Below are 16,075 nucleotides of genomic sequence, written 5' to 3' on the forward strand. Positions count from 1 at the left end.
GGCTGGGGGCCAACAGTAAAGTGGGAGGCATGGTTTTCTGGGACTTGCTATTTCCATGTTCCATGTCCGTTAAAAAAAAAAAAGTCGTACCATTTTATGTGTATTAAGGGTTATTTAGAATAAGTACAGTAGGTACACTTGCCCGAACATAAGTTGAGCAAGGCTAACAGTTATTACATGAAGTATGTACCTACCACTGTAACAGTCCTCACCATCATTCCATTGTTGGACTTCACATTCTCAGTAGGTTTATACAAACTCTGGAACAGGAGATGAATAACATGGAATGTGTCAAGGCAACGTTTCAAATCTGAAATATGTGCACACATAGAAAAAAGTACAAAAACCCAGGTATAAAGTTGCAGGTAAGTCTGCGGAGGGGGGATGCCGAGGCAGTCCGGGGTGCCGGTGAAGGTTAGTGGGGAGTCTTCCTTGTTCCGAAGGCATTTGGATGTTGCAAAATGGATGCCTAACTAAATTACTTACGTGTGAAAATTTGCATTTTGAAGATTTTTAGCGGGGAAAAAAATACTTTTAACCACTAGTTACTTTAGAAATTGATGTGCATAAAGTGGCCTAGCGCTTAAAAGCATTTTTTTAAATTTTTGTTTTAATTATCAAGGGGAGGCAATGGCGACATCAGATATTAAACACGTTTCAAGGAAAATTACAAAATGTTTTACTCCACGCAAACTTGAACTGTGCTTTGAGAGGCATTTCTGTGATTTTATCATTATGGGCGAACACAGGAAAGTTGGAAAATACTGAATTGGAGGTCGGGTGCAATTTAATTTTTGTTTTCAAAAAGTGAATCTCTCCAGGCTAAAGCAAGTCTCCTTTGGCAATTTAATCTCCATTCACGGTCACATAGGCAAAACAAAATGTTTCCCACGAATATTATTCTAGCTGTTGAGGTCTCAGTCAGCCAGCTGATACACACTGAACAAATCCCAGCTAGAGGGAGGGTTCTATGGAGACTTTTCTATAAGGTTACATCCTTGATTTAAGTTCAGAACGTGCAGTCTTACACTGTTAAATGCTATTGTTGATGTCTAAAGAGCTTTGTGTTCAATATGTCTTGCCATTTCAGCTACCTAAATGGATGCTACTTGTCTTTTACCTCTGACTATCTTTCATAAGTTTTCAGAATTATGCAGACTTGAGTAACAGTATATAATTTAAGCAGGTAAACTGTCTTGGCTCTTAATAAATCAAAAGCAAGTCTCCAATATTAATATTGAAATTTGCCACTATGCTATTGTGCTTGAGAAACAAAAGCTGGCAAAGAGCCTGGATCTCAATGGCCTCTCTGTGACTGGAATCAAGAGAATTCTCTAGAACCTGTTACCCTAGCACCTGCCTTATTCCAGAGCTGATACTTTTGTGCTATGGTCAAGATTAGGCCTGGCAAAAGAACAAAATCTGCTTTGTTTTTTGGTTTTGTTTTTTTTTTAAAGACTGTCATTAAACTTGAAGTAAGAGAAAACTAAAAGTGAAAAAACTGAATGAGACCAAAACAAACATGAACATTTGCAGTGCACCGCTGAGCATCCCTGTCCGTGAAAAGTGCTTCTGGACGGCTCTCTGCAGGGAGCTCTCCACAGTTGACAGGGCCATTTTCTTTGACTGTAGCTGGCAAAAGTCTCTCATCATCTTTGGAATTAGTTTAGGAGAAAGGTATGGATGTATATTTGTCTTTCAATCCATTCGACGAAGTATGACACATTGCTATAAACTCCAGGCCCCAGGACTTTGGAAAAACAGACAGAGCCCCACGACGTTAAACCAAATAATGTCCACTGTCCTCCAGGCCGCTCGCAAACAAGTGGCCCACCGCTGTCACCCTGTAATGAACAGGAGTGGACATTAGTCACTGGTGGCATCTGTGTTATCCTGGGGGTACAGTGAAGCCAAACCCAGCTTAGCCAACTTCTTGGAAAGTTTAAACAAGGCTTTCGTTGCCAACCAGAGGGAGCACGCTTTCCACCACACCGATGGAACTTCCAAATGCACATTTTAGACCCTGATATTTAAAAGAACGGGGGCGTCTTGGGAAAGGGCTACATTCTTATTTCCCTGAAATCAGACTTCCCAGCCATTTCCTGTGCTTATCGAAATAGGTCATAATCATTTTTTTATTTAGTGTATCAGAACGAATTCTCTCGTAATTGTCCTCATTCTTTAACTTTGAGCCATTTTATAAATGTTGTAAGTACCCAAAATGGAACATGCAAAGATTTTTTTTTTTCCTCCACTCAAACAGTACTTCAGAAAAATACTCCAGAATAACTCTCTATTTTCAAGATTCTTGCTTTGTGAATGACTCTTTAGTAAAAGACACTGGCAACTTGCTGCATTTCCTAACAGTTCTTAGGACTGTTTCAGTTAGTGTACGTGAGTGGAAAATAGCACATCAGAATTATTTACAGTAAGGTGTCTGCAGCCTCTGTTCTATCTCATTTGCATGGAGATTTTCATTCTTGACATTTCAGCTTAAGTGTTGCAGTTCTTGCCCCCACATATGATTAGCAGTGAGACACTATGGCTTTATAAACATCAATATTGGCTACATCTGAAAAGGTCAGAGATTAGGTGTATTCTGCACGGCCTCTGAACACAAACATACCGTACACAAAGAGAGGGATCGATACCCTAGAAAATAAAGAAGTAAGTATGTGAATTCATGGTGGGAACTCGCACATACGCCTGCCCCGTAAGGACGTCAAACTTGGAATTATATAGATGGTCTTGCCCCCCGGTCATGTTGGCGAAAAATAGTAATTACGTTTATTGATCTCCTCTAAACACTTTCCCTTGGATTAGCTCATTTAATCCTCACGAGATCCCTATGAGTTGCTGAGAATTATTACACTGTCCATTTTGGAGGTGGCGAGCCTGAGGCACAGGCGTGGGCCACGTTCGCAGGCGGAGCTCGCGTTCGACCCGCGCAGTCCGGCACCGCGACTCCAGACAGACAGCGGCTTTTCTTCCGGGCTCCCACCCACCCCAGGCAGGAGACGCGAAAGCCGAAGGCAACCGGAGCGAAGGGCATGGAGAGGAGAAGGGGATCGCTTGGGTACCGGAGAAAGTACATACTGTGAATAATTCAACATCGGGTAATAAGCAATCTCCGACAAATATTCCCAAAGGGCCGCACGGGAATAACAGTGAGTATCTAGGGCCCCAGCGCGGCTGACGCGGCACTGGCTGGCCTCGGTACGCGGAGAGAATTTACCATGCACGAGTCGACGGTGCCGGACTCATAGCCGGCGCACACCATCCGCGGCGTGATGGTCTTCATGTCGAAGTAGGACCGGCACTGCTCCAGGGGGATGATGCGGACCTCTCCCTCTTGCAGCTTAAAAGGCACTGGGGTATTTAAAAAAAGAAGAAGAAACCAAATATCTAAGAGGGCAGAATGACTCATAAATGAGGCCAGCCGTATATAAATGATGATATCTGTATACCCAGGGAAGCATATTCTTTACTTAAAATGCCATTTCAAAGACAAGGCTTGTTGGCGTCAGAATTTTCAATCAGAAGTGTTGACAGCGATCATCTAGTCCAACTCCTTTATTTTATTAATGAGAAACTGGATCAGTAACTTGATTAGGTAACTTGCCTCGTGCTTCTCCCCTCTTAATACATGCTTCAACAAGAACAACGGCTACTTCGAGGAAAAGAAAAATAATCAAGCCAGAGCACTGCCCCAGAGGAGGGTTAGACCAGCATGCCCGTCGGGTCTAACAGGGGAAGGGGGACTCTATCTTAGGTTTAAAGACAATGTCTCCCCGTGGGCTACCATGGTCATTACCGGAGGTAAGAACATTTCATCCTGGAAGGGATGACAGATGTCGAAAGGGACAAAGCCATCCCTTACTGTCAGCAAAGGGAAGATGCAAATTCTGTTTCTAAGTTCTCACGGAATAATAATGGGTTTCTTGAAGCATAATCTTTTGTTGTTTAGACCTACAAAATTATACACATTGTTCCCCTTTTAGATAGGGATGGTGAAGCAGTGTGTATATATATGTACAGGGTAGCTTATGGGAGGAAAGAATCACGTCTAGAAAATCAATGTGATGGAAACAGTTTCAGTGAGTTGCCAAAATGGTAAGAAGAACCATCATTAACATTTATTGGGTACTAGTGGTAGGCCTGGACCTGCACTCAGCATTTTCTGGGCCTACTGTCTTTAGTTGTTACAATAATCCTGAGAATTAGACAGTTGCTATTATTTTTTTTCCATTTTATGCTAAGCTAGGAAGTCAGGGTCAGTCAGCCCCTTCTAACTGAATTCAGATCCCCCCCTTCGTGCTACACCATGTATGTGGTATGTGCGATGCTGCCTGATTGCTCTGAGTCTGATGTGGATATTGTAGAAACGATACAAGGAGGGGCGATAGAAAGTATATTCTGCTGTTATATCACATCACAGTACTAATTATAGCTTTGAAAAACCGAGGTCCATGGGAATGGTGACGTTGTATGTCCAACGCTGCCTTTGGAGGTCTTCCATGGGAGCTTTTTAGAAGTCATTGACTCATTTCTGTCTTTTGGCTTTTTCTTTCTGTTGTCAATTGATCATATAGAAAAGAAACTCAACTTAGCCCAAAACTTATCTGACTGAATTTTAAGAAAAAGAAAACAAAAAACCAAAAACCTGTCCTTCGAATTGGCAGTTGCTAAGGTAGATACCAGGACACCCGCATACACCACCATTCCTGAGAGCCATGGCTTTACTCCTGATAGTCGGAGAGGCCAGCACTTAATGTTAGAGAAAATATTGAATACAGTCTTATTCTACACTTTTAATAGGTCAAACGAGGGGGTCCATTATGGGGACGGGGGGTAAAGAGTACCAATTCTTTAATGTTCATATGTTTTTTATGTTTAAATCACCTAGGGAGCCAAACTGTTTTAATCAAATTAAATAGGCAAATAGCAAATCAGTGTTCTTTCCGGACGGACTTTCAGGCTGTGTTATGGATGTTGACAAGACCAAATCATAACACACGGTGCGTGCAGCTTGACTGCGGGACTGGAACAGCCTAGCCGCTCGAGAGAGGCTCCGAGGAGCTCTGCCTGCAGGTGCGCATCGCTGCTAGAGAAGGTCTGAAGCAGGATGACGGACAGACCTTCCCTTGCAGGGCGGCTCCACAACATGGGGAGTGAGGGGCTCACCCGAAGGGAGAATCCGAGGTGTGGAGAAGGAGTTTTGAGGCTGCCGCGGGGTGGCAGGTGGGGGTACTGCGCGTGGGAGAGGAGCGTGACACACACCCCACTCCTTGCCCTTTGTGGCTACACTTCCGGAAGTGAAAACGGGAAACTGTTGCCCAAGCCTGGGAGGTAACACAGTGGTTTTCAGGTACAAACGGAAGGCAAGTGCTCCCTCCCGAGGCTCCTGACTTACTTTTGTTGCCCATGTGCCCCCAGCCTGTGATATAGCAGTACGTGTCAGGTTGCAAGGCCTCCTCTGAGCTGGGCAAGCAGACCGGCCGGACGTAGCTGGTTTCGTTGACGTCTTCACTCAGCTCCACGATGCTGATGTCGTAGTCGACCACGGCTCGGCTATAGCGCGGGTGCGGGATGATGGTCCTCACGAGGCGCGTCTGCAGGAACGGTGACGGGTGGTCTAGGTTGTTGACGCCAAACACCACTTTCCAGACGGCAGCGCTCTCTCTCCTCAAAGAACAAACAAGAGCTATTGGCGTCTTAAACTCTAAGTTAAATTTTGAAATTTACAAGTAACTTTTAAAATATTTAGGTAAAGAATGGCTCTTCCCACGCCCAACGTATTTATGTAAGAGGCATTTCTAAAATGGCCTGAGCAATTCGTAAATAGGTATTCTTGTGGAAAGCGAAGCTCATGCTTCTAAAATGGGGCTATTCTGGTAAATAAAACTTGTTTCGGTTTGAAAGGCAGGCAGGGGGGTTACTTGCTTCATTGAGTGGGAAAAATAATAAAGACATGAAGAAGAGAAAGGAAATTCTGGCACATGGAGAGTCCTGAAAGTTAAGTGAGTGAAATGTTTTTAGATGGATTGACTAGAATAATCCCAGCAAGTGTTCAAAAACAATGCAGTCTGAGACTGACCGCTGGAAGTCATGGGTCACCTTTTTAAGCCTTCGGCTTGAAATTTTCAAAAGGTTCCCCTGAAAACTCGCCATTTCTCTGAGGCACTTGCTCCTTCTTGGAGGAATGTCTTAGCCTTGACTTTTTATTCTCCTTTCTTTTCATATATTTTTAAAGATTTTATTTATTTGTCAGAGAGCACACACACAAGCAGGGGAAGTGGCAGGCAGAGGGAGAAGCAGACTCCCCACTGAGCAGGGAGCCCGATGTGGGGCTCGAGCCCAGGACCCTCGATCCCAGGACCCTGGGACCATGACCTGAGCCGAAGGCAGACGCTTAACCAACCGAGCCACCAGGTGCCCCTCCTTTCTTCTCCTTTTTCCTCCAGTCTCCTCTTCTTCTCTGCTCTCAAGTCTATGTCGAAGTGACCCAGGGCTCTACTGTCAGTCTTCTTATTCCATACTCATCCCCTTAAAGATTTCATCCAGACCAGGGGTTTTAAATGCCACCAAATCCTGGTAACTCCCAAATGTGCATCTCTACCCTCCCCACTGGGCTGCAAACTTAAATACCCAATTATCCATTCAACAAACTCACTTATATGTTTAATGATAGCTAAGATTTTTTTAGTGCTTCCCACATCTTTGACTATGTTCTAAGCATTCAGGATTCATTTTACAGATATTTAGTACTTATAACCATGTGACAGAGTGACCACTGTCATGTACTTGGATGACTGCGGTGGCTTCCCAGCTGGTGGCCCTTCTTCTACTCTTAGCACCCCGAGCCCATATTCCTCACGGCAGCAGAGTAATCTTTTTAAAAACAAAATTAGATTGAGTCCATCTCCTGCTCATAATTCTCCAGAGACTTTGAATCACTCTTGAGATACACTGTAGACTCCTCATGCCTCTGAGATGACCTGCTCCATTCCAACCCCAAGGACTTTCTATTTTTGGATATGCTGAGGACATCCCCAATCCAGAGGCTCTTTCCTTTCTGTTCTCTCAGCTCCCATGTGGTTCCCACCTTAACTCCTTCTCTTCTTTGAGGTCTCAGCTCAAACACCACCTCCTCACAGCTGCCCTCCTTGGCCACCCAGTCTAGGCTTTTTTCTGTCCCCATCACTCTCTACTCTTGACCCTGCTTTGATTTTCATCTCATTGATATCAATGACATTGGTACATCTGTTTGTCTATTCTCTGCCTTGCACCCAGAATGTAAGTTCCATGAGACCAGGGCCTTGGTTGGTCTTGTTCACTGCTGCAATCACGGGCCTAGGGATGCAGTGGGTTCTCAACAAGTATTCATTTAATGGTGGCTCAATGCATGTTATTTCAAAACATGTACTAATGGCCAAATCCAGCCACCTAGGCAAGGTCTGTTCTCCATCAGTCCCTCCACCTTCTCTTCCATTCCCAGTCCCAGTCCACTCTGGAGGACCAGAGTGGGCTGGGAGCAAAGGAGTGGATGTGTAGAGGACTGCAGTGCTGGTGGGGCTTTCCTAGTGGACATCACTGTATAACGGTGGTAGCGTTAAGTGAGCCATGCCACCACTGTCCCCACTTGGGAGCTTGCCCAACTAGAGTAGGTTGATTTGTCCCACTAAACAGTTGTTTTTCAACCCAGGCTGAAGCTTTTAAATACCGATCTTCTGGGCATCACCCCCTGTCAATTGAAAGTTTTGGGCTGGGGCCTGGGAATCCATATTTTTAAGAGCTCCCTAGAGAGTCTCAGACAAAAACTCACCTATATTCCTTCTTTCCTTGGCATGCTTTTCTTCATTGTGTTCTCATGCATGGCAAAGATTCAAAAGGCTGAGATTTCAGGAGAGTTAGGAAAGAAGTGGCCAAGGTCAGTGTTCAACCTGTTTATGGCATTGCTAGATTCTTGGAGTACACAACTGAAAGACTGCTTTACATGGTCCATGCATTCTATCGTTTTGCCAATGTAAAAAATAATAATTTTAGGACTATATGAATAGGAATTGATGTCATCTTTGAATGTAGATATAAATATAGATATTAGCTATAAACATATAGATACATATAGATAGGCATAGATTTATAGCAACTCCTCCATGCCAAACATTGTGCAGGGATTGCAACAATCAAGAAAGACATGATTCCCATCCACACAAACTTTAGAATTGAGTGAAGATGAACAATTAAAGAAACAACCATAGTAAAACGCAGGAAGTGCAATCTCATGAGCATTACAAGATAATATTACAGAAGAATTATTTTTCATTAAATAAAGCCATCATTCAAAGAACATGTCTTTTCTTTCTTCTTCCTTTCTCTCTCTCTTCCTTTCTCTCTCTCTTCCTTTCTTTTTCTTTCTTTCTTTTCTTTTCTTTCTTTCTTCCCTCTCTCTCCCTTTTCTCTCTCCCTCCCTTCCTTCTTTCTCTCCCCTCCTCCCCCCTCACCTTTGCTTCCTCCTTTTTCTCCCTTCCGCTTCCTCCCTTCCTTCCCTCCTTCCCTTGTTACTTCCATTTTTTCATCTACAGAAGTAAGTGCATGACCATTTGAGAAATTCAATATTCACTTGAGATTCTATTAAAGGCATCTGAAATCAAGCAACAATTTATTTCAATTTCTGCTTATTTAATAGCTTCTTGACCTGGATTCAGAACTACTAAATTTTGCTTCTAACAAATATTCATCCACTTGCTTAAATCACAAGCAATGTTTCAAACAGTTGAACACTGCAAATTATTTGTAATAAGATGAAATAACAAATTTCAGACTTAATTACTAGATTGTGCTTAATCTAATTCTAACAGTGAAAAATAAAACTGCCAAATGTTAACTTGTATCTAGTAGTTTATTGCTACACAAGCTACTGACCCTATTGCATTAACATCTGCCAAAAACAAACCAACCAACCAAAAGAGTACACAGGAAATTCACATAATTTTTGTAATCAGTGAGGATATTGTTCTTTTTCCTTGTTATGAATATGATGGAAAAAATAAAGTTTCTTTTAATGTCTTTTTTTCCAAGTCTGGCAAAAACCAGGAAAAACCACAACCTGTTATTTGAAATGGGCATATAAAGTGAAGGAACTGTGTATCAATGGTATACAGGCATAGTAAACACATGCTGGAAAGAATGAGTCAGAAATAACGGCAGAGACAACCCCGTATTGGTGGAAGCAAAAAGAGGAAAGAAAATTTAGAGCTACGTGAATGAATGCCACACGAGTCTAATCTCAGTTCATATTACCCCCCGTGGAGAAATACACAGGAACAAGCTATGTTCATATGGGCTTTTCAATGAAGAGTTTGAGCGACAAAGAAAAAAGCCAAGTATACCCTCTGAAAGTCTTCAGCATTAGGGGTACTTTTCCAAACTGAGCTGTCAGACCTCAAAACAGCAGCACAGAGAAATGGCACATCCTTAAAGAAGTTTCTGCAGAGACCCCTCATGTTCTGGGAGGGACGAAGCAGGCAGAGAGGAAGTCCAGTGAAAATCCACCAATCACAGTGAAAATGGCCGAGGAAGACGTTAAGAGACCTTTTTCTCCTTTCATTCTAGCTCCAGGTGGCATTTCCTTGTCTGAAATTCACATTTACGGTCTAATTTGCTTCATGCCTATACTACTACTTTAATAATGGATACACTTTACAAAGAACATTGAGATAATATGATTTCAATGTAGAATTCTTCAACCATCAGCTCTAGAGAGAAAGCCCAGCTACATATACATCTTAGATGACATGCAGGAAAACTTATACAAAATTAAAGGCACACCATCCTTGGCCATAAGAACTGGTCAATTTGGTTTACATATGCCAGCCTGAACCCCAGTTTATACACAAAAATGCCACATTTTTACTTATTTTAGCTAGCCAGGTTTAGAGATGTTCTATCTTCATCTTTTCTTAAGAGCATAAAATTTCCCTTTCTGTCATCCTTTCTGGTCTTGCTTTAATATATTTAACATCATTTTAAGAAAAAAATTAATATTTATAACTAATACCTGTGATAGAAACCACCCTATTTTACAAGTCTTACTCCAGAAATAGCACAGCTAAGTAGTGATTCGGAGGTAGTTGAAGGTGACCAAATTTGCACTAAGAAATATCACATAATGGCATCATTGCTGTTCTACAAATCTCACGACCCACTTACTTTTATTTATTTATCTATCTATCTATCTATCTATCTATTTATTTATTTATTTAATACATAGAAAGAGCATGAGCAGGGGGAGCAGCAGGCAAAGGGAGAGGGAGAAGCGACTCCCCACTGAGCAGGGAGCCCTATGCGGGGCTCAACCCCAGGACCTTGGGATCATGACTTGAGCTGAAGGCAGACGCTTAACTGACTGAGCCACCCAGGCATCCCAAAATGAGGGATTTTAAACTTATTTTAAATATACTACTGGATTTCCCAACCCTCTTACTTTTAATATTGTGTTCTGCCCTTGGTATTCGTAAAGGATTCTCTTCAACACACCCAGGGAACAGACTTTAGAATGGGGTGATCACAGAGTGAATATGTGAAGGGACCAGATGGAAGTCATAGCAGAGTGTGTCAAATCACAGGCTCTGCCCATCTGGAGGGTCATCCACTTCTCCACTCCTGCTTATTGCTGTCATGTTGGAATGCCAGGTAGGACCTGACCTTTTGAATGTTCAAGGGAAGCTAGAGTTCTGGATTCCTTTTAAGGTATTCACAGTTTTAAATGTTGCCCCCCCCCCAAAAAGGCAATACAATAAGCAAAATAAACCAGCAGCCTGGATTTACAGTAGTATAAGAGCTCTACTTCATAGCTTTCCTAGTATTTCTATACACATTATTTCAAGTGGTCTTGCCAACTGTGAGATGTAACAAGAATTCTTATTCCATTTCATAGAGGAGAAAGCAGTGACTCACAGCAGATGAATGACTCATCTAAAGTCACAGAGGTAGTAAATGATGGTAACAGAATGCTGGTCCCTTAAACCCCTAGACCACACCTTTTCTACTAAACTTCTCTGGAACAAAAAGGTCCACAGGCATCTACATAGGAATAGGGTACTGGCCACAGAAAAGCATGTCACACGGTGGACTCATTGGTGAGTGACAGGATGGCAGATAGCAGGAAGAGATCTTCTCTTTCCTGAACATGTCTCCCGGACATGATGGGGAGCTAGCCACCAGTGATGAAATTACAGAAAGTGAACAATCCTGTTATCCCAGGATCCAAAAAAGCAAGAGAAGAGGATAGTCACATACATATCCTAGAAATTCAAGTATCAGATTTCAGAATGTTTGGGGAAAAAAAAGGCAGACATGATATTGTATCCAGGGACTCTTCAAGTACAGATCAAGAGAGATGAAAGAAATAAAATGCCAAATTCTGATGCTACCATCACAAGTGACTGCAATAAGAAAATGAAGAATCAGCTAAAGAGTAAATGAGACTGCATCAGGATGCCAGAGCTTCGCAACTGGAAACTTTATCACAAAAGAGAGGCATTAAAGTGTAGCAATTACTGGAAATTCTTAATCATAGACTGAACAGGGATTTGTTTAAAGAGGAGAAATGTAGGAAACATAAAAATGGCTTCTCTGCAAAATAATGTGCAAGAACAAGGAAAGGGGAAAATTTCTGTCTGTGGCAAATAATATTAGCAAAGAACTAAGACAAAACAGAACTGTTTGGAGTTTCCTTTGCTTCCAATTTCTCTATTCAAAGAGGATGTTCTTCAGACAATATGCATAAGATTCATCTTCCATTTGATAAAACATACAGGTGCTTAGTACATGACAATGTTGAACTGATGTGTGGTCTAAGATTTGGGAGGACTCAGTGAGACGCCATTGACCTTCAGTAGATGAATTAACATTTCTAGTTCCAGACAAATTATAGTCCTAACTACTAAAAGAACTGCACATATGATTACTAAGAAACATCTAGAAGGACCTGATTAGTCAGTGAGCAAATATTTATTGAGTGGCTGCTATATATGCCATGCTAAAAGAAATGAAAACACAAGGGTGAGGAAAGACAGTTCATGCCCTCACAGAGCTTTTATTCTACTACACTAAAGAATATATAAAGAAATAAGATTATCCTGGGCACTTAGAAGTGACAAAATAGGGTTATATGATAGATGACTGAGAGGGGCGATTTCACTGTAGCCAAGATGGTTAGGGAAGGTCTTTGACAAAGTCGTACTTAAATAGAGACTTTAATGACCAGAAGGAGGTAGTTTTGTGACTGTAACTGTAAAAGCAGCAAGTTCAAATGTCCTGAGGTAAAAATGAGCTTGGAGGATTTCAGGCACACAAGAAAGGCTAGATGTCTGCAGCCCAGTGAACCATGGGAGAGTAGAGGGTGATGCAGTCCAAGAGCTAGGACTAGATCTTGAAAGGCCATGATGAGAAGATTTTATTCTTGTTACAGTGGGAAGGGTTTAAGGCAGGGGGAGTGACATGGTCTGATTTACATTTTAGAAAGATAACTATCTCACTGTGTGGATAATAGACAATAAGGGGACAAGAGAGCAGTCAAAAAGACCAGATAGGAAACTGTTTTAACAGTTGTTATGGATTGATTATGTTTCCCCCACCCCCAATTCATATGTTGAAGTCCTAACCCCTGGTACATCAGAATATGATCTTTTTGGAGATAAGGTCTTTACAAAGGTAATCGAGTTAAAATGAGGTCATTAGGATGGGCCCTAAGATGGCTGGTGTCGTTATAAAAAGGGGAAATTTGGAGATAGGGATGCACACCAAGAGAACACTATGTGAAGATGAAGGCAGAGATTTGTGTGATGCTTCTACAAACCAAGGAATGCCAGAGATTGCCAGCAACCACCAGAATCTAGGTGAGAGGCATTCTCTCATAGCCTTCAGAGGGAACCAACCGTTCCCACACATTGATCTTGGACTTCTAGCTTCCAAAACTGTAAGATAATAAAATTCTGTTGTTCAAGCCACCCAGTTTATGGTATTTTGTTATGGCAGCCCTAGGAAACCAATATAATAGTGAAGACCTGGTATGATGATGGCTTAGACTAGCATTATAGCATGAAGACGGTGAGAGGTGGTTGGGTTAGAGATAATTTGGAAATTATCTACAGAAATTATCACTGAGTAAATGTGAGAGGAATTAAGGATGATTCCTAGGTTTGGTGAACCAATGGATAATGATTTTTACTGAGATGGGGAAAGCTTGTGAGGCACACAATTATTTAATCAGTGGGAGAGGGTAAGGAACCAAGTTTTGCTTTGGCAATTAAAGTAGGATGTTTATTACACATTCAAATGGACATCTCATCTAAGCAGTTAAATATACATGTTTAAAGTCGGTGGGTAAGGGTGGTGATTGGGAAAAATCTGGGCTGGAGATATAAGTTTGGAAGTCATGAATAAATGTATGATATTCATATTTTATTTTCAAATATATCCATAATGATATTCATATCAATACTTGATATTCATATTTGTTCAAATATGTACATGTATTTGAAACCATATTATTAGATGACTGTAGACAGATAAGAAAGCCAAGAATTGGGTCCTTGTCTTAGCTCAGGATGCTATAACAAATTACCATAGACTGAGTGACTAGAATAACATACACTTATTTCTCATAGTTCTGGGAGCTGGAAGTCCGAGATCAGGGTGATTGCATGGTTAGGTTCTGGTGAAGACACTCTTGCTGGTTTATAGATAACAATCTTCTTTTTGTAACCTCATATGGCAGAAAAAGGTAGCAAGCTCTCTTCCTCTTCCTATATGGACATTATTCCCATTATGGGGTTTCCACCTTCATGATCTGATTACTTCTCAAGGGCCTCACCTCCTAATTCCATTCTGTTGGAGGTTAGAGTTTCAACATGTGCATTTGGAGGGGAAACAAAGCCTGCAGTCCATAATAGCTCTGGAGCATTAAAGCATTCAGTGGCCTAAAAAAGGAAGAGATGGGAAAAGAGAAAGAAATGGGTAGGTTGGTGAAATAAGAGGAAAACAAGACTATTTTAGTTTTTCTAAGATAAAAGTGAAGAAAGTATTTCAAGAAAGATGTAGTGATGAAATACTAGAGAGGGTTCCAATAAACTGGAAACTGAAAAGTCACCATTGGATATGGCAAGATGGAAGTCATCAAAGACTTGGCCATATCTGTGCTATATCTGTGATGACTTTGATGAGAGCTCAACCAAAATCGGTTGAGGAGAAGATGGGAAGTGGAAAAGGGGGGCCAATGACTGCATGAAAGTCTGTCAGGAGTTTTACTGTGAATTCCAGCCAGAATGAGCAATAGTTGATGACAGATGGAAAATCAAGAGAAGGGGACTTAAGTTAGTGATATCAAGGCATGTTTGTTGAAGAGAATGATCCAGCAAAAAGGAGAAATTAATGATGCAAAATAGAAATGATTTTAAAAATGAAGTCTTTAAAAAGATGGAGGATATGGTTATCTTAAATAGAAACAGAGACACATCTTCCACCCTAAGTCAAGGGAAAGAAGGGGATATGGCCACATTTACAGGTAATTTGTCGGGATTAAGGGTAAGAAAAGGTGAAATACATGATGGTGTCTCTTTTCTCCATGAAGTATGAGGTGAGACCAATGGAGGATGAGAGGATTTGGGGAGAGAGGAGATGTCAGATAGTTGTCTCTAAGGGTAGAAAAGTGACTCTGCTGTGGAGGTATATTGGAAGTGTCCTATAGTGTTAGATGCTCATTCGAGATTCACGATCATACATTTTATGTGCGCTGTTAGCTGTCAGGGTGTGTGATATTCTTCAGCAATTGTTAGCTGTTCAGGTGCAGGTGCAGAGTACACGGTAGGTAGTTGCATGACTAGAAGAAACACATAAGTCACTACAAAGCTTAAAAGGGGAGGAGCTCCCAGTTTCTGTGAGCCCCAGAAACTATGAGGTTTGGCGCATATTTTAAGCCAACTTCTGGCCACATGCTAAACCCAGATATTTTCCACTGGAGAGAGGAGGATGAGAGAGAATATCTCCATAGGAGGCCTCGCAGTGGCAAGCATGGAGTCAGGTCATTGTCACCAAGGACTTTTTAAAACCACATTTGCTTACTGTCCAGTGCTGCTGGAAAATAGCACCCCAGGGGAGGTATGGATCCAAAATGGAGAATTTCTGCTTTAGCGGACACTATTACTGACAGGAATGGATCAAATCGCTTAAGTTGATGGAATGGAAAAACACATTGTGAATTACCAGCACAGTTCATAAGCACCTAGAGATGAAGAGGGAATCATGAGGACACATCATGATTTAACTTTTAATAAAAAACAGACTAAGCCTCTCACTTCCTTTTCTGAGTGCACTAACAGACTGCTAGACCAGGACAGCTGGGCAAGCACAGTGATTTTGTTTTGTGGAGAATGAGAGAGGGAGCTGTCCAGAAGGACTGACGTGATGAGCTTGGAGCACAAGGTTAACTGAGAAGAGAAGGAGCACAAGGAGATGTGGGACTGAAATCATTGGGGGACACATGCAGACCAGCAACTGCAGTCCTGTTGGAGAGAAGAGCTGATTGGGAGAAATCACAGTGTGGGTGACATGGCGGGGTTAAGGGTTATGTTCATATAGGGAGGTGATCATTTTTCATGTGCATTTCCTGGAGAGGAATTAGATGCTTCTGACAATGACTACTTGTGGGCCAGCCTAGGAAGTTCAGCCTTAAGACTTTCAGAGGCGGAAGAAGGCAGAAAATTGCTTGTTAAATTACCCCTGAAAATCAGTCTTTCTTTCTCACAAGTGTTAAAGTTGAGCTGTGATTAGGGCATATGGGACTTGATCTGATCAGCTTAGTATTTCATATGTTTTTAATTTTCATTTGGGATTTTTAAATACTTCTCCATAAAAGAGCAAAACAAACTTGTCCTTTTTTTTTTTTAAACCGATATAATTAAAAGAGACAAGCTTGAGAAGACCTACAGATGGGTCAGCTGGGCCTTGCCAAAGTATGGAATCACAATATGAAGTGAATCCCATTAATTGCAGCAGTTGAAGGCTTCAGCAG

At 41.7% G+C, this 16,075-nt stretch overlaps 1 protein-coding gene across 1 annotated transcript in view; it reads right to left on the reverse strand.

Annotated features, from left to right (window-relative positions):
- Positions 1-365: 365 nt before the first annotated feature.
- Positions 366-16,075, reverse strand: part of CORIN (corin, serine peptidase) — a 197,846-nt gene continuing 182,136 nt past the window's right edge. The window contains exons 19-21 of the mRNA XM_036096676.2: positions 5,414-5,685; positions 3,236-3,369; positions 366-1,844 (exon numbers count right to left, since the gene is read on the reverse strand). Coding sequence (XP_035952569.1) covers positions 1,662-1,844; positions 3,236-3,369; positions 5,414-5,685 — 589 coding nt within the window. The 3' untranslated portion in view covers positions 366-1,661. The remainder of the gene's footprint in view (positions 1,845-3,235; positions 3,370-5,413; positions 5,686-16,075) is intronic.

This window comes from Halichoerus grypus, chromosome 3 (assembly GCF_964656455.1).
Source record: "Halichoerus grypus chromosome 3, mHalGry1.hap1.1, whole genome shotgun sequence".
NCBI lineage: Eukaryota > Metazoa > Chordata > Mammalia > Carnivora > Phocidae > Halichoerus > Halichoerus grypus.